Source organism: Pezoporus wallicus, unplaced genomic scaffold (assembly GCF_028554395.1).
Source record: "Pezoporus wallicus isolate ANWC-B61680 ecotype Strahan unplaced genomic scaffold, APGP_CSIRO_Pwel_v1 contig_6732, whole genome shotgun sequence".
Classification (NCBI taxonomy): Eukaryota; Metazoa; Chordata; class Aves; order Psittaciformes; family Psittacidae; genus Pezoporus; species Pezoporus wallicus.
In genome coordinates, this window is record NW_026638638.1 from 237,956 (window position 1) to 253,168 (window position 15,213).

At 36.1% G+C, this 15,213-nt stretch overlaps 1 protein-coding gene across 1 annotated transcript in view; it reads right to left on the minus strand.

Annotated features, from left to right (window-relative positions):
- The window catches only part of ADAM23 (ADAM metallopeptidase domain 23), a 69,642-nt gene that overhangs the window by 42,074 nt on the left and 12,355 nt on the right, over positions 1-15,213 (minus strand). Inside the window, exons 4-5 of the mRNA XM_057411765.1 lie at positions 3,594-3,657; positions 511-593 (exon numbers count right to left, since the gene is read on the minus strand). Coding sequence (XP_057267748.1) covers positions 511-593; positions 3,594-3,657 — 147 coding nt within the window. The remainder of the gene's footprint in view (positions 1-510; positions 594-3,593; positions 3,658-15,213) is intronic.

The window sequence follows — 15,213 nt, forward strand, 5'->3', positions numbered from 1 at the left end:
ACGTAATGGCAACATAATGATAAAGCATCAAAAAGAATAAAGATTTGACCTTGGAAAGAGGAGTCCTAAAACATGCATTAATATGCAGAATACAGTCAACAGCTGAGTTGCACTTAACAGTAACTAACCTGAGTAAGGGCTAATGTCTTATATTTTTTCTTGTACACTCTGTCAAAGAGATCAATTTTTCTATTGGCTGACAGAATCATACATGAGTATTGAGCATGTAAACTGCTAAAGAACAATTTTTTTTTACCATATTAGTTCATCTGCTTAAATATTTATTTGCACTCACAACATTCAAAGGTTTCATGAGACAGCATCAAAAGACTTTAATCCCAATGATACTAAAAAAAAAATGTTAGCAGCTTGGCATAGCTGGTACTGGCATTTCAATACATCAAAAAGTTTTGGGCCTATAGAGTTTCAGTCCTTTGCATATTAAGAGATAATATTAAAGGGTAATAATTAGTTAATAGCCTTGTTTGAAAAATAAGAACATGCACTTACTGAAGTCCATTACAAGTTGAAATAGCAACTCTGGAGTCCTTGATACCTCTGATATTTCCATGGTAGTAACAATGCTCTCCACCCTAATATTTAAAAACAAACACACACACACAAAATTCCTCTGATTAATGTCTGTTGCTTGAAACCAAGGCAAAAAAAAAAAAAAAAAAAAGACATAACACCTTGTATTAGGTAAAATTTCAAAGAAAGCAATGATTGCTAAAGGAAATACCAATGACTAGCCCTAACTGCTTTTAAGATAAAAACTGTCCCCATTAAAGACTAACTTACGTAAGTCTTCAAGGCATAACAGGGGTTATTCTTTTGTTGAAGTCACAGCATTCCTGTTATTTTTAACGCATTTCCTTGCTGTGAATTGATTCTGTAAAAATGTCATGCAATGCAGGTTACGCGAGCATTGAACTGTTTCTTGAAACCTTTCAGGTATGTTAAAATTACAACTAATAACGGTTTTCAATCATCTGGCATGTATTTGGATTAGACCTGAATTCTACCAATTTTGTCTCACTAAAAATTTATCAACTAAAATATTATGTCATTAGACTGTAGGTACCAATATTACTACTGATGAATGAGCCAGAAAGTTAATCCCATTTCGCTACACTGAAGTATACAGTCACATTTTTACTGTACATATCAAAAAGATGCTAGGAGTCAACTCTTCATTTTAACTGCAGAGAACTTCAAACAGATGCAAAAACCAAATTATTAAAAAAATGGCAGGATTTTTGTGGTTTTTTTTTCTAAGGAAGTCAGCAATCATGTTTCATGTTTCTGACAAGGCCCATCCTTTCATGCAAAAACCAGTAACATGTAAATTACCTACAACTGTTTGTAGCAACATTAACAGACTGTTCAAACTATGAATGTTTAGAAAGAAACCAAGAAACATTGACTTTCTAAAGCAGCACTTTGACTTTTCTAAAGAAAAAGACCAGTAAATTTAGAAGCTGTTAGATAAAAGAAATTCAGCTGCTATATGTCAGTGAAGATAAACTGAGGAAAACTGAATGATACTAATTTACCCCATTTAAGTAGGTGGTCTTTAATGCCTGTCAACAATAACCCCAGCTAAACTAAATAGAAAAAGTATTCTCAAAAAGTTTTATTAAAATCCCTTAAGTGTGGTTGTTGCCTTGCACACTGTTTGAAAAACATGCCATTCTCCATCAAAATATTCCTAATTCTGGTGTCATGTCATTTGAATTCCAACAAGCATATGGGACCCATTGCTTCTGCAATCATAATTCAAGTAAGTACCAAAAACGTAAATGCTTTCTTCAATCATGCGCAAGCATTATTTCCATTTTGCATCTTATTTAATGAGTTATTCAGGTTTGAATGAAATTCCTAACAGACTATCGTGCATAATTAAAATCAAAGTACTACGCAGAAAGTAAACACTACATATTTACTTTTCCATCAGTGAGAATGCATAAGCCATGCTTTTTTAACTAAATTGTGATTCTCTCACACAAGCAGCTTTTCAAGAATTTTCTTAAAAGACAGTCATCCAACTAAAGAAATTGCTGTTTGTTCTTCAGTGTTTTCACCCTTGTAATAAATTACCCCGTTCTAGAAAATACAACACTTTTCATCAAGACTGCACTTCTTTACATCCACATCAGGAAACAAAACAATATTTTACTTACTCAGGCCTAAAGAGGATTATAAAATACTGCAAAAGAGCAGGATACAGTCCTTATTTGATCTCCTACACAAATTCTGTATATATTTTCTGAGCTTACAGTGAAGCCTTTTATAGATTAATGTGACCTCAGGAGCTCTATTATTGTTTCTAAATAAATCAGTTCAAAAAACATCCCCTAGGAAGTTTGGATCAAGTTATTGCAGCATGCAAAGCTAGGCCATTTGCTGAGTCTAAAGTTCTGATATAATTTTCCAGCCAGATTCATGATTCAGCAACCGCAGTGCTCAATGCTAGTGTTGCAGCTGACAATTGCATGAGCTTGTCTAGATGCCAGAGGGAATTGTTTTCTTGCATCATTTAGCATTTTTGCCTATTCTGCAGAGTCCTGAGTCTTAATGAAACAACTTCCTCATTATGTTACGTGAAACTATGTTTCTTCTTCACTGGAAAAAAACTAAACAGTATATTGCGATAATTACATTTCTGTATCTGTATATTTGTTTAATTTTGCCATAATCAGCAATATATTGTTTTATTTGAGACTCTCTACAACAAAGACAAAATAATAAACTAGATATCTAATTCTTGGACAAACAGCAGTCAACTTGCTGAAGGCATAAATGTAACTTGAATGCTGGCTTTCCTCCACTCCAAACAGAGATTTATCTTTCACATGTAATAAGGTCACAACAAATATTCCAGCATTCATACCAAATGTGAAAAAAGTCATTGCCTGAAAATGTAGTTTATAACCTTCCTAGGAACCTGCCAGTCCTCATTTTATTACTACAACAAACGAGACAGATCTGTTTCCCTTAGTCAGGGCTGAACTTTCTTGCATAACTTTAATCTTTGTCACTGGATCAATAGCCCATGGCACTGAATTAAATTTGGGAGCTAGTCTGACAAATGTAATTAATTGGATGTCAAGCAATATGCTGGTTTTGTAATAACTGAAACCTTAGCCTCTGGAGTTAAGTCTTCCATTTTCCACTTCATGACTATGTAATTCTTGCAAGATTTTCTTGGTTTGTTTGAATGTCTTATATTACCATTATACTTTCCCCTTGCACTTTGCACTAAGGACATGTAAATAATTAATGAAGACTATACTGATGGTGACTCCAATCCCTCCACCCTCTACGTTTTACAAGATGTGATTGTTCTGGCAACATCTGGATCTTCACCACGAACCACTGCCAATCCCTCCACCCCGACATACAGCTTTCCTTTTTTGTACATTTCTTCTGTTACTGAAGTAACCTCACAAGAGCAGGCCACGGAGACCTTGCATATGTGAATAAAGGATTCTGGTGGATTTATGTTTTGCAAAACTTTTTTTTAGCTTTTTTTTTTTTTTTGCATTGTTCCCTCAGAAAGACCATTCTGACACATTTTAAGAGCACAATACCTTTGAAAACTTTGGTTTCCCATCTTCATAGTGAATTTCCACATAATTGGAAGATAACAAGTCACTGTCAAAGAAAGGAAAAATGAAGATGAGAAAAATCTGAATATTTTTTATACCGCTATGGGTGGGATTGTTTTTCTTTTTTGTTAGCATTTTCAAACCATTTTTTCTTTCCTTGTAAATAAGTTTAAAAAAAAATCAAGCAGCTTGTATCCAGTAAATGGTTTGCTGGCGCACTGCAAGTCAGATAGTGTTACACAAGGGGGAATTTCATTCTGCAATCTAATTCCCTGTACTTTAGCTGTGTAATTAGATTATCAGCCTTTTAAATATGCAAAAAAATTTCCCATGGATTTAGAACTTTGTTTGTTGCCAGTAACTGGTACTGACAAAATGTACACAATTTTTTCCAAAAGTGGTAAAGTTAAAAAACAAACTAACAAAAACAAACAAAAAACACACAAAAAACCCCCACCACCAAAACACCCTCTCCCCACCAAAAAAAACCACCCAAAAACCACAAAAAAAACCACAAAACCCAACAAATACAAGAAAACCCACACACACAAACCCCCCCATGCTACTTTTCTTCCTTTCCGTTTTTCTTCTCAGATTTTTTTCTCACTTTTATTTTTTGTCCTAACCCTGGCAAGACAAATTTCTGACGCATAAACATTTTCCATACTCTATTATTTATAATTCAAATTTCTTTTTTTTTTTTACAATAACATTAGCTGGCCTGCAGATATATACTGGGATAATGTTAATGCCCCATTCACCTTTCCCCCTGTTATAAATCGGGATTGCAGCAGAGAGGCTCAGGGAGAGCAAAGCAGTTAAATACATTAAGTGGGCCCATCATATATGCAAGATAAGCATTTTACTTAATGTGATCCAGGTTTCTCAGCATTTTTCAAGTCTCTAAGAGCCTGAACCCACACCACCCCCCCACCCCTCCCAGAAAAAGAAAAAATAAAAAATTCATTAAAGGGTCTGACAGTGGTGACAGTGGTACATATATCAGAATAAAAATACAGTTGCTTTGAATAAAAGCACCACCATTATGGAAGCCTAGTCTGACAAAACAGCTCTGATGGGAATTCATGGCTAACAACAACTACAATAATGGGCATCTAAAACTAAGATTAGACTATTAGCAATCCTGGTAACACATTAACTCCGGGGCTATTGGCTCATAAAATCAATTCTTCATGCTACATTTATCAGGCACTACACTTATCAGACAATCCTGCAGAAGGCAGCTAGCAGTGGTTCCCTTAAAAGTCCTTTTTCATGGAACTGACAGACCACATTATGGGCTCTCTGTGCCTGCAAAACCAACACTAATAGCCATGAATAATTACTGAAGTCTCATCATTTGTCTTAACCTTAATTTTGATAGTAAAATTTAATTTGTATCTTTTTAAGTGCAGATTTAAAAATAAATTCAGTTACATAAAATCATTTTCTTTATTTGCATCATAGTAAGCTATACATTTTCTCTGCAAGAAAATACAAATGCTTTATAAATAGTGTAAATGCTTGACTAAAATACAAACATTTACTTTTTCAATGTGGCAAGGTTTGAAGCTTCTAAGAGGATTACATATACAGAGGATTTAAACTTTAAAGTGTTGATAATGTCCTTTTCTTCACATTTTTTCATACATATTATGAAGCATATGGACTGCTGTCGTTGCTACTTAATGGGATGATATAGACAAGGCTAGAGGTAACTGACACAAGCAGGAAAATGGAAAATTCTGATTAGATACAAGTTCACAAGTGGATAAACACTGGAACTACACTCAACATGAAAGCGCCTTTACCAGATTCAGACTTTTTACAGACACTTCAACTTGAATTCACAGAGACCATCTGGTTTCCTTAACCGATTTCAGGATAAGCATTCATCTACCTACTTTCAAATGAAGCTTAAGCTATCATACTTCCTTTTTTTGGCCCTCTTCTAGTAATCTTACACAACTGATCTCAGAACTTGCAGTACTAACTAGTGTATCTGGCATCTCTTAAGAATTCCCACTGTGTCTACCATCTTGCAACGAACTCTCAGATTACGTGACATTCACATGACATAAATGCTGCTCAACATTTATTTAGCCCACCCTTTGCAGAATCTTTCCAAAGTTGATTTCTCCTTTCTTGGATTTTTGTTGACCTTTTGTTGTAACCTGTTTCCTTCAGCTTCTCATTACTTACAATTGCAAAGGGATTCCTGATTCAGATAGTAAATAGTGTCCCGCATGACAGGACAACTAACATGACATGCTTATGATGGAATATTCCTATATATATTACAAGTACAAAGCAAGAATGAAGCAGACAGTGGCTTTTCCAGTAGACTCCACTTTTCTCATTGCTGAATTTCTAATGCTACTGTCCTGTGGGATCTGCTTGGTACAGGGCACATCAATTAAATTCTCCATACCAACAAATTCCTTCTAAAGAAAATAGAGGCCTGTGATTCATTGTATACTTTCCAAATGGCAATTTTAATTTGTGCACCCTTTTGCCAAATGTAACACAGTATCTACCACCTAGAAGTTGGAGCAGAAAACCTATTACAAGGCTATTGTCTTTTACAAACCTATTCTCATGTTATACTGTTAACAAGGTATTTAACACTAATTTCTGATCATTATGATGTTCTTAGGCTTGCCATGCATCACCACCAACATACTGCAAGGGCATTTTTCTCTTAAGATTTCCCACAGGGCAGCAAGAATTTTGAACTTTCCATTGAACAGTCAGACAGCTTCTTAAACTGTATGCCCTTACCTTGGTAGGTACCTGATTTTTGCCAGGTAGCTTGTATCATATTTCATTACTCATTACTCATATTTCAAGTATCTGTCTACACCAGCAAACATCCTAAAGAACGCTTTACTTCAAATCATCCAGAAATTCCTCAATATATAGTGTTAATCTAAGACAAACATCATGTTATTCAGGGCAAGATTGGGGAATGGAATGGGAACAGTACATTTGCAGACATTTTCCAACATGGAAAGTTGTTAATTCATGAAAGAATTCATGAAAGATATTAATTCATTGAAAGTTGCTAGTTCATGCAATCAGTTGCTTATGTAATAAAGTTAATCTCAGCCTGTTCTCTATATTCACACCAAAATCAGTACAAACCAAACTGTGTTTATAAATGGTTAGTACTGAAATGTGATAGTGTAGAGAGTAGTCTAGGACTGGAAAATTCAACAAAGATGTTCCACTATTGCCACAAAGACAAAGACAGAATTTGAGTAAGGAAATTTGTTCTGTATTTTGCTAAAGCTCCAGAAACAACAACAGCTGTAAAAATAAGCATAAAACTACTACTGCCAAGTTTTCCTACCAAAACTTTTACCTATTATTAATGCTGACAAATTAACAATAGACAGGAGAAATTATTTAAGGAGAAAAACAAAAATACAAACAAACAGAAAATCCAACAACAACAAACACCCACTTAACCAAAGTATCTTTCAAACATTTTTTTCTAATATGAAAGACAGATAGAATAGCACTGTACTGGGACTGGTAGGTGCAATGGGATGCTTTATGCAAGTAGCATCAAAAAGAATGGCCTATAATAGACTAAGAGCTCATGTAGAACTACAAGTGCCTGAAGAATGAGATACAGAACTCATGCATAAAGTAGGGTCTCCACATTACAAAACAATTCTTCTTCCTTCATTATCATTTACAGAATGCCCAAATTTACCTCTGAAAAGCAGTCATGAATTTTAGAAAATACATTTGTGTTTTATCTACACTGGACTGTGTTCTATCACCTTTCACTTGATACATTCACATTTTGATTTAGCAGAAATGCATCCGGTACAAGAAATATCATTTTCAACACTATGAACACTAGAGACAGCGCAAGCTTTAACCGAAAAAATTATGTAAGTCATGATGACATCAGACATAGAAACATAGAATAGTTATGGTTGGAAAAGATCTTAAGATCATCTAGTTCCAACCCCTCTGCCACGAGCATATTTAGGCTGGTGACACATTAGTATGATGCCTTACAATGAACAAATCAAATGGCAACATGTTGAATGAACTTGTGAAAATTTTAGTCTGTTGTGTCCTTTTCTATACTTCCTCCCACCCTGTCTTGTTTGTCTTAGGAAATTTATTAAGCTGTTCTGCATCACCAGCTCTTCTATGAGTTACATTGAGAGATGCAAAATAAGCAGCAAAGGGATATGTCATTCCCAGTAATTGCTGCCTTGAAGACACAGGCCAGCTGTTAAGCAGCAAATGCTTTCTGAAGAACTTGCATCCACTTCCCCAGCACATATTTCACTGCTGCTGTTTCCATTAGCAGGAGAGCTGCAGTGTGAACACTGGCTTACCTCAGCTGGTGTCTGACTATCTTGATGAAAAGAATTGATTTAGGTAGGTAAAGTCTATGAAATGACTAAAAGATACAGGCAACCAAGTTAGCTTCCAGGAACCTAGTACACAGCCTGCAGAAAATGGAACTACAGCTGAATTATCTTTCTTGCATGCTTCTTAGACTATCTTTATACTAATGTATTACCAAGCAATAACTAACTAAGTATTCTGAAATGATTCAAGCTCACTACCAGTGTCTCAGCAACACAGCCTAATTGAATTACTTAACAGAATGCCCATTGGATGCTTTTGTCCATTTGACAGATACAATTCTGTCATTGAATCAAGTTAAACTCAGTGGCATGGGCTCTTAGAAGCTAGTCTGATGATATGCTTGATCTGTCAAGCATGCACAGGCTTTATACTAGCACTGAATGCAGAGATTTCAGCCTGACTATAACAGAATCCGAGATCCCAGTAATTCACTTCAGCATTAAGATTTCGCTTTTGACAAGACTGGACCACCTCAAAAACAGGCTGAAAAATCTACTAGACAAGAAAGAGAACAGTCCTTAACCACTGCCACATTACAGTGGTTACATGCAAGCAAGAAGTAAGAACATAACCTAAGAAAAGATGCATCAACTAAGACAGCTGCTTACTGTGTTGCCTGACAGCAAACACACACGTAGCAATTTTTCAGGGAGTTTCCCCAGCAACCTGGGATCTGTGAGACCAGGGTTTCATAAACCAATTAGTATAATTGTTTTCAATGGCCTTCAGTAGATTTCTGTAAGTTCTTCCAATCCTTTAACTCCTGTAAATAGTTTAATATGCACAATATCCTGTGACAAGATGTGCATTTCCATTTTTTCTGTAAGAAGCACCTCCTTTCAAACTTCCTCCTGTATTTGATACCTGTAGCTGTTACATGGAAGGAGGCAATAAACATCTTATCCTGCCACACAGAATTTTATAGCATTGTCATATTGGGTCAGATGTGTATTTGCCCTGAGCTTGCCGTCCCTAACGATCCACCAAACCAATGACTGTGGCTGCATCTCGGGTGACAGGCATTCACAACCCTGTTCAGAAGGGTGCCAGATACATACTTCATTAAAACCAGGATCAGGAGTGCACAGAATAGTCTTTTCACTCCATAAGAAAGGGGTCTGACAAGAAGGCTAAGCATTCACAACACGTGTGCATTTTAAGACAAACAGCATGTCCTCTCAGGTTTTAGGGTGGGGTTTGTTTGTTGTTCGCTTTGGGGAATGGGGGCTATCATTTGGTTTTGTTTAATTTTGGTTTGGGTTGGGCTTTGTTTACCAGCAGCTCCCAGATGCCATGAGGCACATAGGTCCCACAAGCTCTTACATCAGCGCAAAAAAGAAAAAGTGGAATTTCAACCAAATTAGCCTATGCTGAGTTTCTTACAGTCTTTTTGAAATAAGCTCTGCTGACAGTGATTATATTGATAGTCATTTTATGGAGCACATCTCTATTCATGCATTGCACAGGAGGAACAGGGACATCACTTAATTACTACAGAGGAATCCAAAACTTGGGCGCTTGAAAATCAGGGACTACAACATTAATCTCTATGGCTATAGTTTAAAGTTATCCCCTATAAAACATACACAGAAACACACACACACTTCTTATTCTATAAATATTTGCTAAAGAGAAGGTGATGAGATGAAGAAAAATTACATCAATAAAGAAAAAAATATTAAAAGGATTGATCTGGAAAGTCATAGGACAAATGAAAGAAGCAGATTACAAGAAGCTGGAAATACTGCTGAGAACTATTGGAGACGTTGAGCTGAGCACAAGTCCTAGGTCAATGGCAGGACTGGTGCTGCCTACTACTATACTTCTAGAAGAGTGAATGAGTAAAACTAGACAGTGTATAAATAATGTTACAAATTATAATATTAAATATAATAAATACACATTTTAATCATAACCTTAGTGACTAGATGAAAAAGAATTCTAATTTACAGCTGAAAAATTGAGCAAGAATCTTCTTCACCATCAGGTTTTTATAATTTTTCAAATTACAAAAGAAACCTTTTTTTTTTTAAACACATTAATGTCTTAAAAAACAAGGAGATATTTTAGTATCTGTGTCTAGTCTAAGCTTTTTTGCATGTAAAATGCCCACCGAGGCAAATGACAGCTTTTAATAGGTTGCCTCCAGTTCTAAGAGTGGTAAGTGAGGTAGTAAAGCTCCACTACCTACAGCCAAGATGCTCAAGACTTATTCACACTTACTCACAGTACGCACCCATTGTTGTACACACAGGAGTACAGACTCACTGTTGTAAAATCCTAACGCTGAGTTCTTTGCAGCTCATTGTAACAAATTTTAAAAAGCAGGCTAAACTTGCCGCAGTAATATTATCATATTTAATTTACACAGCCTGTGTATCTGACAGGTTCCATTTAGCATCCTAAATATTTAAGCTTTTATTTAAGAAAATGTTAAAAATATTTGAAGTTTCCTTCTGGAAAACTGTGACTAGTTTTCCAATTTCCATTAAAAAATAATTTTGAGAAAAAACAAGAATCAAATAGATTCTCAAGTAACCAGTTACTGCATTGTTGTTTTCTAAACCATGCCAAGAATGTAATCTCCTTCGGGGCTATTCTTAAGTTAAAGTCAGCCCTACAGGAGCATAGACCACAAATACTACACAATAATTCTGAGCTTTAAACTGATAAATAAAGTGGCGGTAATGCTGCACTTCACATAAGAAACTGACTTTTCACAACAGTCACCATATTCCAATATCTCAACTATTTAAGTCATGTTACAGTCACAAGTGGTAGCTTTGGGGATTTTTTTTCAGTTTATGCCAAAGAGATCAGATTTATTTTTTTTTTTCCATATTATCTCTTACTTGGAAAGAAAAATCCATTTTCCTGGAAAGGTGGACTTCTACAGGGAAAATTAAAAAGCTGCGATGTACACGCTGGTTTTGGTGATTTCCCCCATTTTCCCCAAAATCCTAAACGTTGAGGAAAGTTTTCAGCAGGAAGGGAGAAAAGTTCTTGTCTTAGATTTTTACCTCCTGTTTCTGTGCAGCTCAGGCACCTAATTCCCCAATCCTTGTATCTACCTCAGCCACCACAGTCCCAACAGGGGAAAGCTATAGCATGCTCCAGTGCTAGAGGAGACTCCTTTATTTAGAGACTGGTGCTGAAAACTGCCAGGCAATATAGCCAACTTACCTCATCACTAAAAAAAAACAACAAGTAGGCATTTTTAATTCAGTGCTTTTGGTAGTATTGCTCTCCCGTGTTTTAATATTACACTGGAACATAAAGACTGCTATCTTTAAACAGGACATAAGAGCTACATGCAGAAACACTTGTCCTTCCATAGAAGGACAACTTACAAGCCTTTTAACTGTTGGTGAAAAAGGTAATTTGTTAGCACCTGACAGACATTTGTGTATGTAATACATAAACAAAAAATAAGAAATTGTTTCAGTCTACTAATATCACTGACTACTCGACTACATTGTTACCACCAATGAATTCAAAGTATTGTTTGAGGACAAAAATATGAATTTACTGAAATTCATTAACACTTTAAAAGGCTTTTCATATAAACAGGGCTTTAAGACAATGTTACATGTTACTTATTGCATAGGGAATTTATCAAGTTTGGACAGATAATCATAGCTGAATTATTAAAAAAATCCCTAATTTTTCGAACAGGATTATTAGCCCACTAGTACCACATAATCTTTCATTTTTGTACCAAAAGCATTAACTCTCTAACCTTTTTCCCTGGTCTTGTCAGAAAAAGCTGCCAACCTTTAGGATAACACATTGTATTTCAGCAGTTTTAACACCTGTAGACCTTGTGCAACTGAAAAGTTCATTACCCGTTCAAACTTCATAGAAATCTTACATTTGACTTGCCTTGCACACTGGATTCAAGAGGTTTGATTTGCTTATATTTCCTTCAAGCTGTTTGTGCCATCACACTATAGCAAGATATAAAACATCAAGTACAAAATTTACATTAACAAGCCTCAAACTTACAGATTGCCACCTGCTCTTTTTACAAAATCGTGACAGCTATTAATGCCAGTGAATATCCAATTTTCCTTACCCCCCGTTCTAAAGCTTGGTGTGAAAAAAAAAAAACAAAACAGAGCAGCTGGAACATAGAAGGCAGGCAAAGACAGCGATTCCAATCAAGGTAAAGAAAACTTAAATCTAGAGCCTGTTTGTAAGCAACAACCATCTTTATTTTAGCTTTATATACTCAAAGAGCTTTCCTAAAAAAGGCAGACACAAAACCAGAATACACAGAGTAGGTGACATTAACTCACCTTACAGTAACTGACAAAAGTAGGTATTCAACATGTATTCAAAATCCAGAATACCCTTGAATGTATTCCACATGCAAATGGATTATTTTGGCCAATAGCATCTACTAGCTCAATTCTGTAGCCCTGTTGTTGTTCTGCCTTTCCTTCTGACTCGACATTAGTAACACCAGCAAGCCAAATAAATCGTTCACAATCCAACACAGTAGCAAAAGGCAGCATTTTGGTGAACACAAAAATGTAACTGAGATACGAGAATGACTCTTTTCCAAATTGTTGTCTATGAGTGTTTACAATCTATGATGTTACAAGTTTTATGACTTACAGTTTTAGAGTGTTATACCAGGTCAAAAAGTAGGACAGATTTTTTAAGTTATTATTTTCTGGAGCAGAATCTGAGAGTCAAATGTTTGTGAGTCAAAAATCACCTAGGAAGCTAGAAAACCTAATGTATAAAGAGGCAAACTGTGGGGATACTAGTAAGGCACTTGAACACCCTGCACCTTACATGTCGCCAAGTAAGAAAATTCTTGATACCCCATAGGCAGAACTTACTCATGTAAGGTGCACACAAGTGATCTCCCTCTCTCTTTTTGACATGAAAGACATTGCATTTCTTGATTGCTGATAAAGCAAACACAGCTGGAAAAATATATATACACTTACTTTCTTTATGGACCATTTGTTGCTATATGTAAGGAAGAACAAAGACCAAGGCTGGGCAACAGGTAACATTGCAAAGATACAGGGAACATAAGGTTGTTTGGATTGTGATGGATTTGGTTAACAGCCATTCAACATAAGAGACTATGACAGGAAAAGCAACCAATACCCAGACACACAAATCCTAATGAACAGGAGATAAGAGTTCTGGTCTTTGCTGTTACCTCTCTTAGGTCACTGACTGATGGGCCAGGGAAGAAGCCATTCAGGCATGGCCTTGAAGAGGTTCAACCAGAACTTTACAACAGATAAGAAGTGGTAAACAGTGTCATTATGGGTCTCCTGGGAAAGAAAAAACTTATTACATGATGTGTGTAGGGGCTTGTGAAAATGTGCAAACATTTTTATGGTATGTTCAGAGGAATCGCGACAGATAGGGAAGGTGAATCAGGACAGAATAGACTGTAGTAAAAACAGAGCAGAAGTGACATAAAAAGAAGTCATTAGTGTAAGCTGCAAGACAGTAGGTTTGTTTGGCCCAGCCCTGCACCTGATCATAGCAGTCTGTCCTATGTTTTTATTGAGTCTTGTAATATTTTTTTGTGTGACTTTGCTCTCTACTCTGCATAGGTGTGATGTGCAAGCAAACTTCAGAGTCAGTCAACAACTGTGAGAAAACCTGCACCTAGAAAAACTTAGGGTGTAAGTGACCAAGTGAGAGACCTTAGGCCTAGACATTAATAATTAATGAACTTAAAGCCTGTGTTAACATTTGAGTCTGTGAATGTGGACACGCTTGTGAATCAGGTAAGGGCTGGTGCACGTGTTTCACCAGAAAATTTCCGGTTCCCATCAGCTAGAGAATAACCTTATCAGGCTGTCTGCATTCTTGCTCACCTGACTCCTGATTGCATTTATAAGTGGTACCGGTAAAGGCAATGTTTTTTAATCTGTGATGGTCTGTGTGACCATATCCTATGCATAGCGCCATCGTGGGAATGTGTGCTCAGCCTTGCTATTGGCTGGATGTACAAACAGGAACAGTGGCAAAGCAGACCAAAAGGAGAAACTCCCTGTGGCTTAGAGACCACTAGATAAAGGTTCCCTTCACGAATGTCATGATTATCCCACAGGAATTACTCTGCATGGGTCTCATAAAAAACCAGTCTTGCACTACACTATAGTTCTTCCAGAGGATAGAGAACACCCAGTTATCTTCAAGCTTGCTTTCTCCTTCCATTCTGCATGCCATCCCCTGCTTGATACTAGCACATCTTTTGCCAGCCACTCAAGACTTTGTGTCATATTTTAAGACATTACTGCAAGAACAATCTCACTTCAGAATCATGCATGGATGAAGGAAAATGTCTGCAGTTCACCTTTACAGCAAAACACCAATAACTAAAAGCTAGGCAACAAAATATGTGAATATAACAGTTCAAATTTTACAAATCCGCAGCCTATCACTTTGAAAAGTGATTAGATTTAATAAGCTTTCATTATTCTCCCTAAGAAAACTTTCATTACATGACAAGACCAAACTAAGACCTCGCATGGACCGGAGGAACGCTTTTTTTTTCTTTTTTAAACCAGTATGCAATTGTTTCTGTAAATTATTTATTTCTCCTTTAAGTGTAATGAAAAGCTCAAGGGCAGCAGAAGGGGCAAATGCACTTTTAAGCAATATTGTTAAGTATTTAGTACTGATTTTACACTTCTACATTATTCTTAAACTTTCTCAGTGCAAACTTTAAAGTGGCAAAAAGCTTCACGACAACTTTTAGAAAAACACCTAGTTTTATACCTTCAACTGAGATATAAATAGATGTGACACAAACAACTAAACCACCATTGACCTGTATTACAAGTCAGATCTTTTAGACCTGACAATTATGGAAAATTGTCTATCTTACTGGTAAACAGACTCTAGCTGCACCTTTCAGTACAGGAAAACTGTTAGGATTCCTACTTCATTAGGAACTTCATGATGATAGTGACAGTAACACATTTCCCAGATCATTAAAGATGAGCCAGCATTTACAATATTTCGACACACTGACATTAGCAACTAAAATAACATCTGCATGACAGTTTATCAAGTAAAAAAATGCACAAGAAAAGCCACACATTTCAAGCACAACGGGTACCAAAATCTCTCTGTCATCATTTATTTGTCATGAATGATAACATTTAAGGGTATGTATATTATAGGTGTCAGCAAGGGTAACAGTCACCTCATTTAA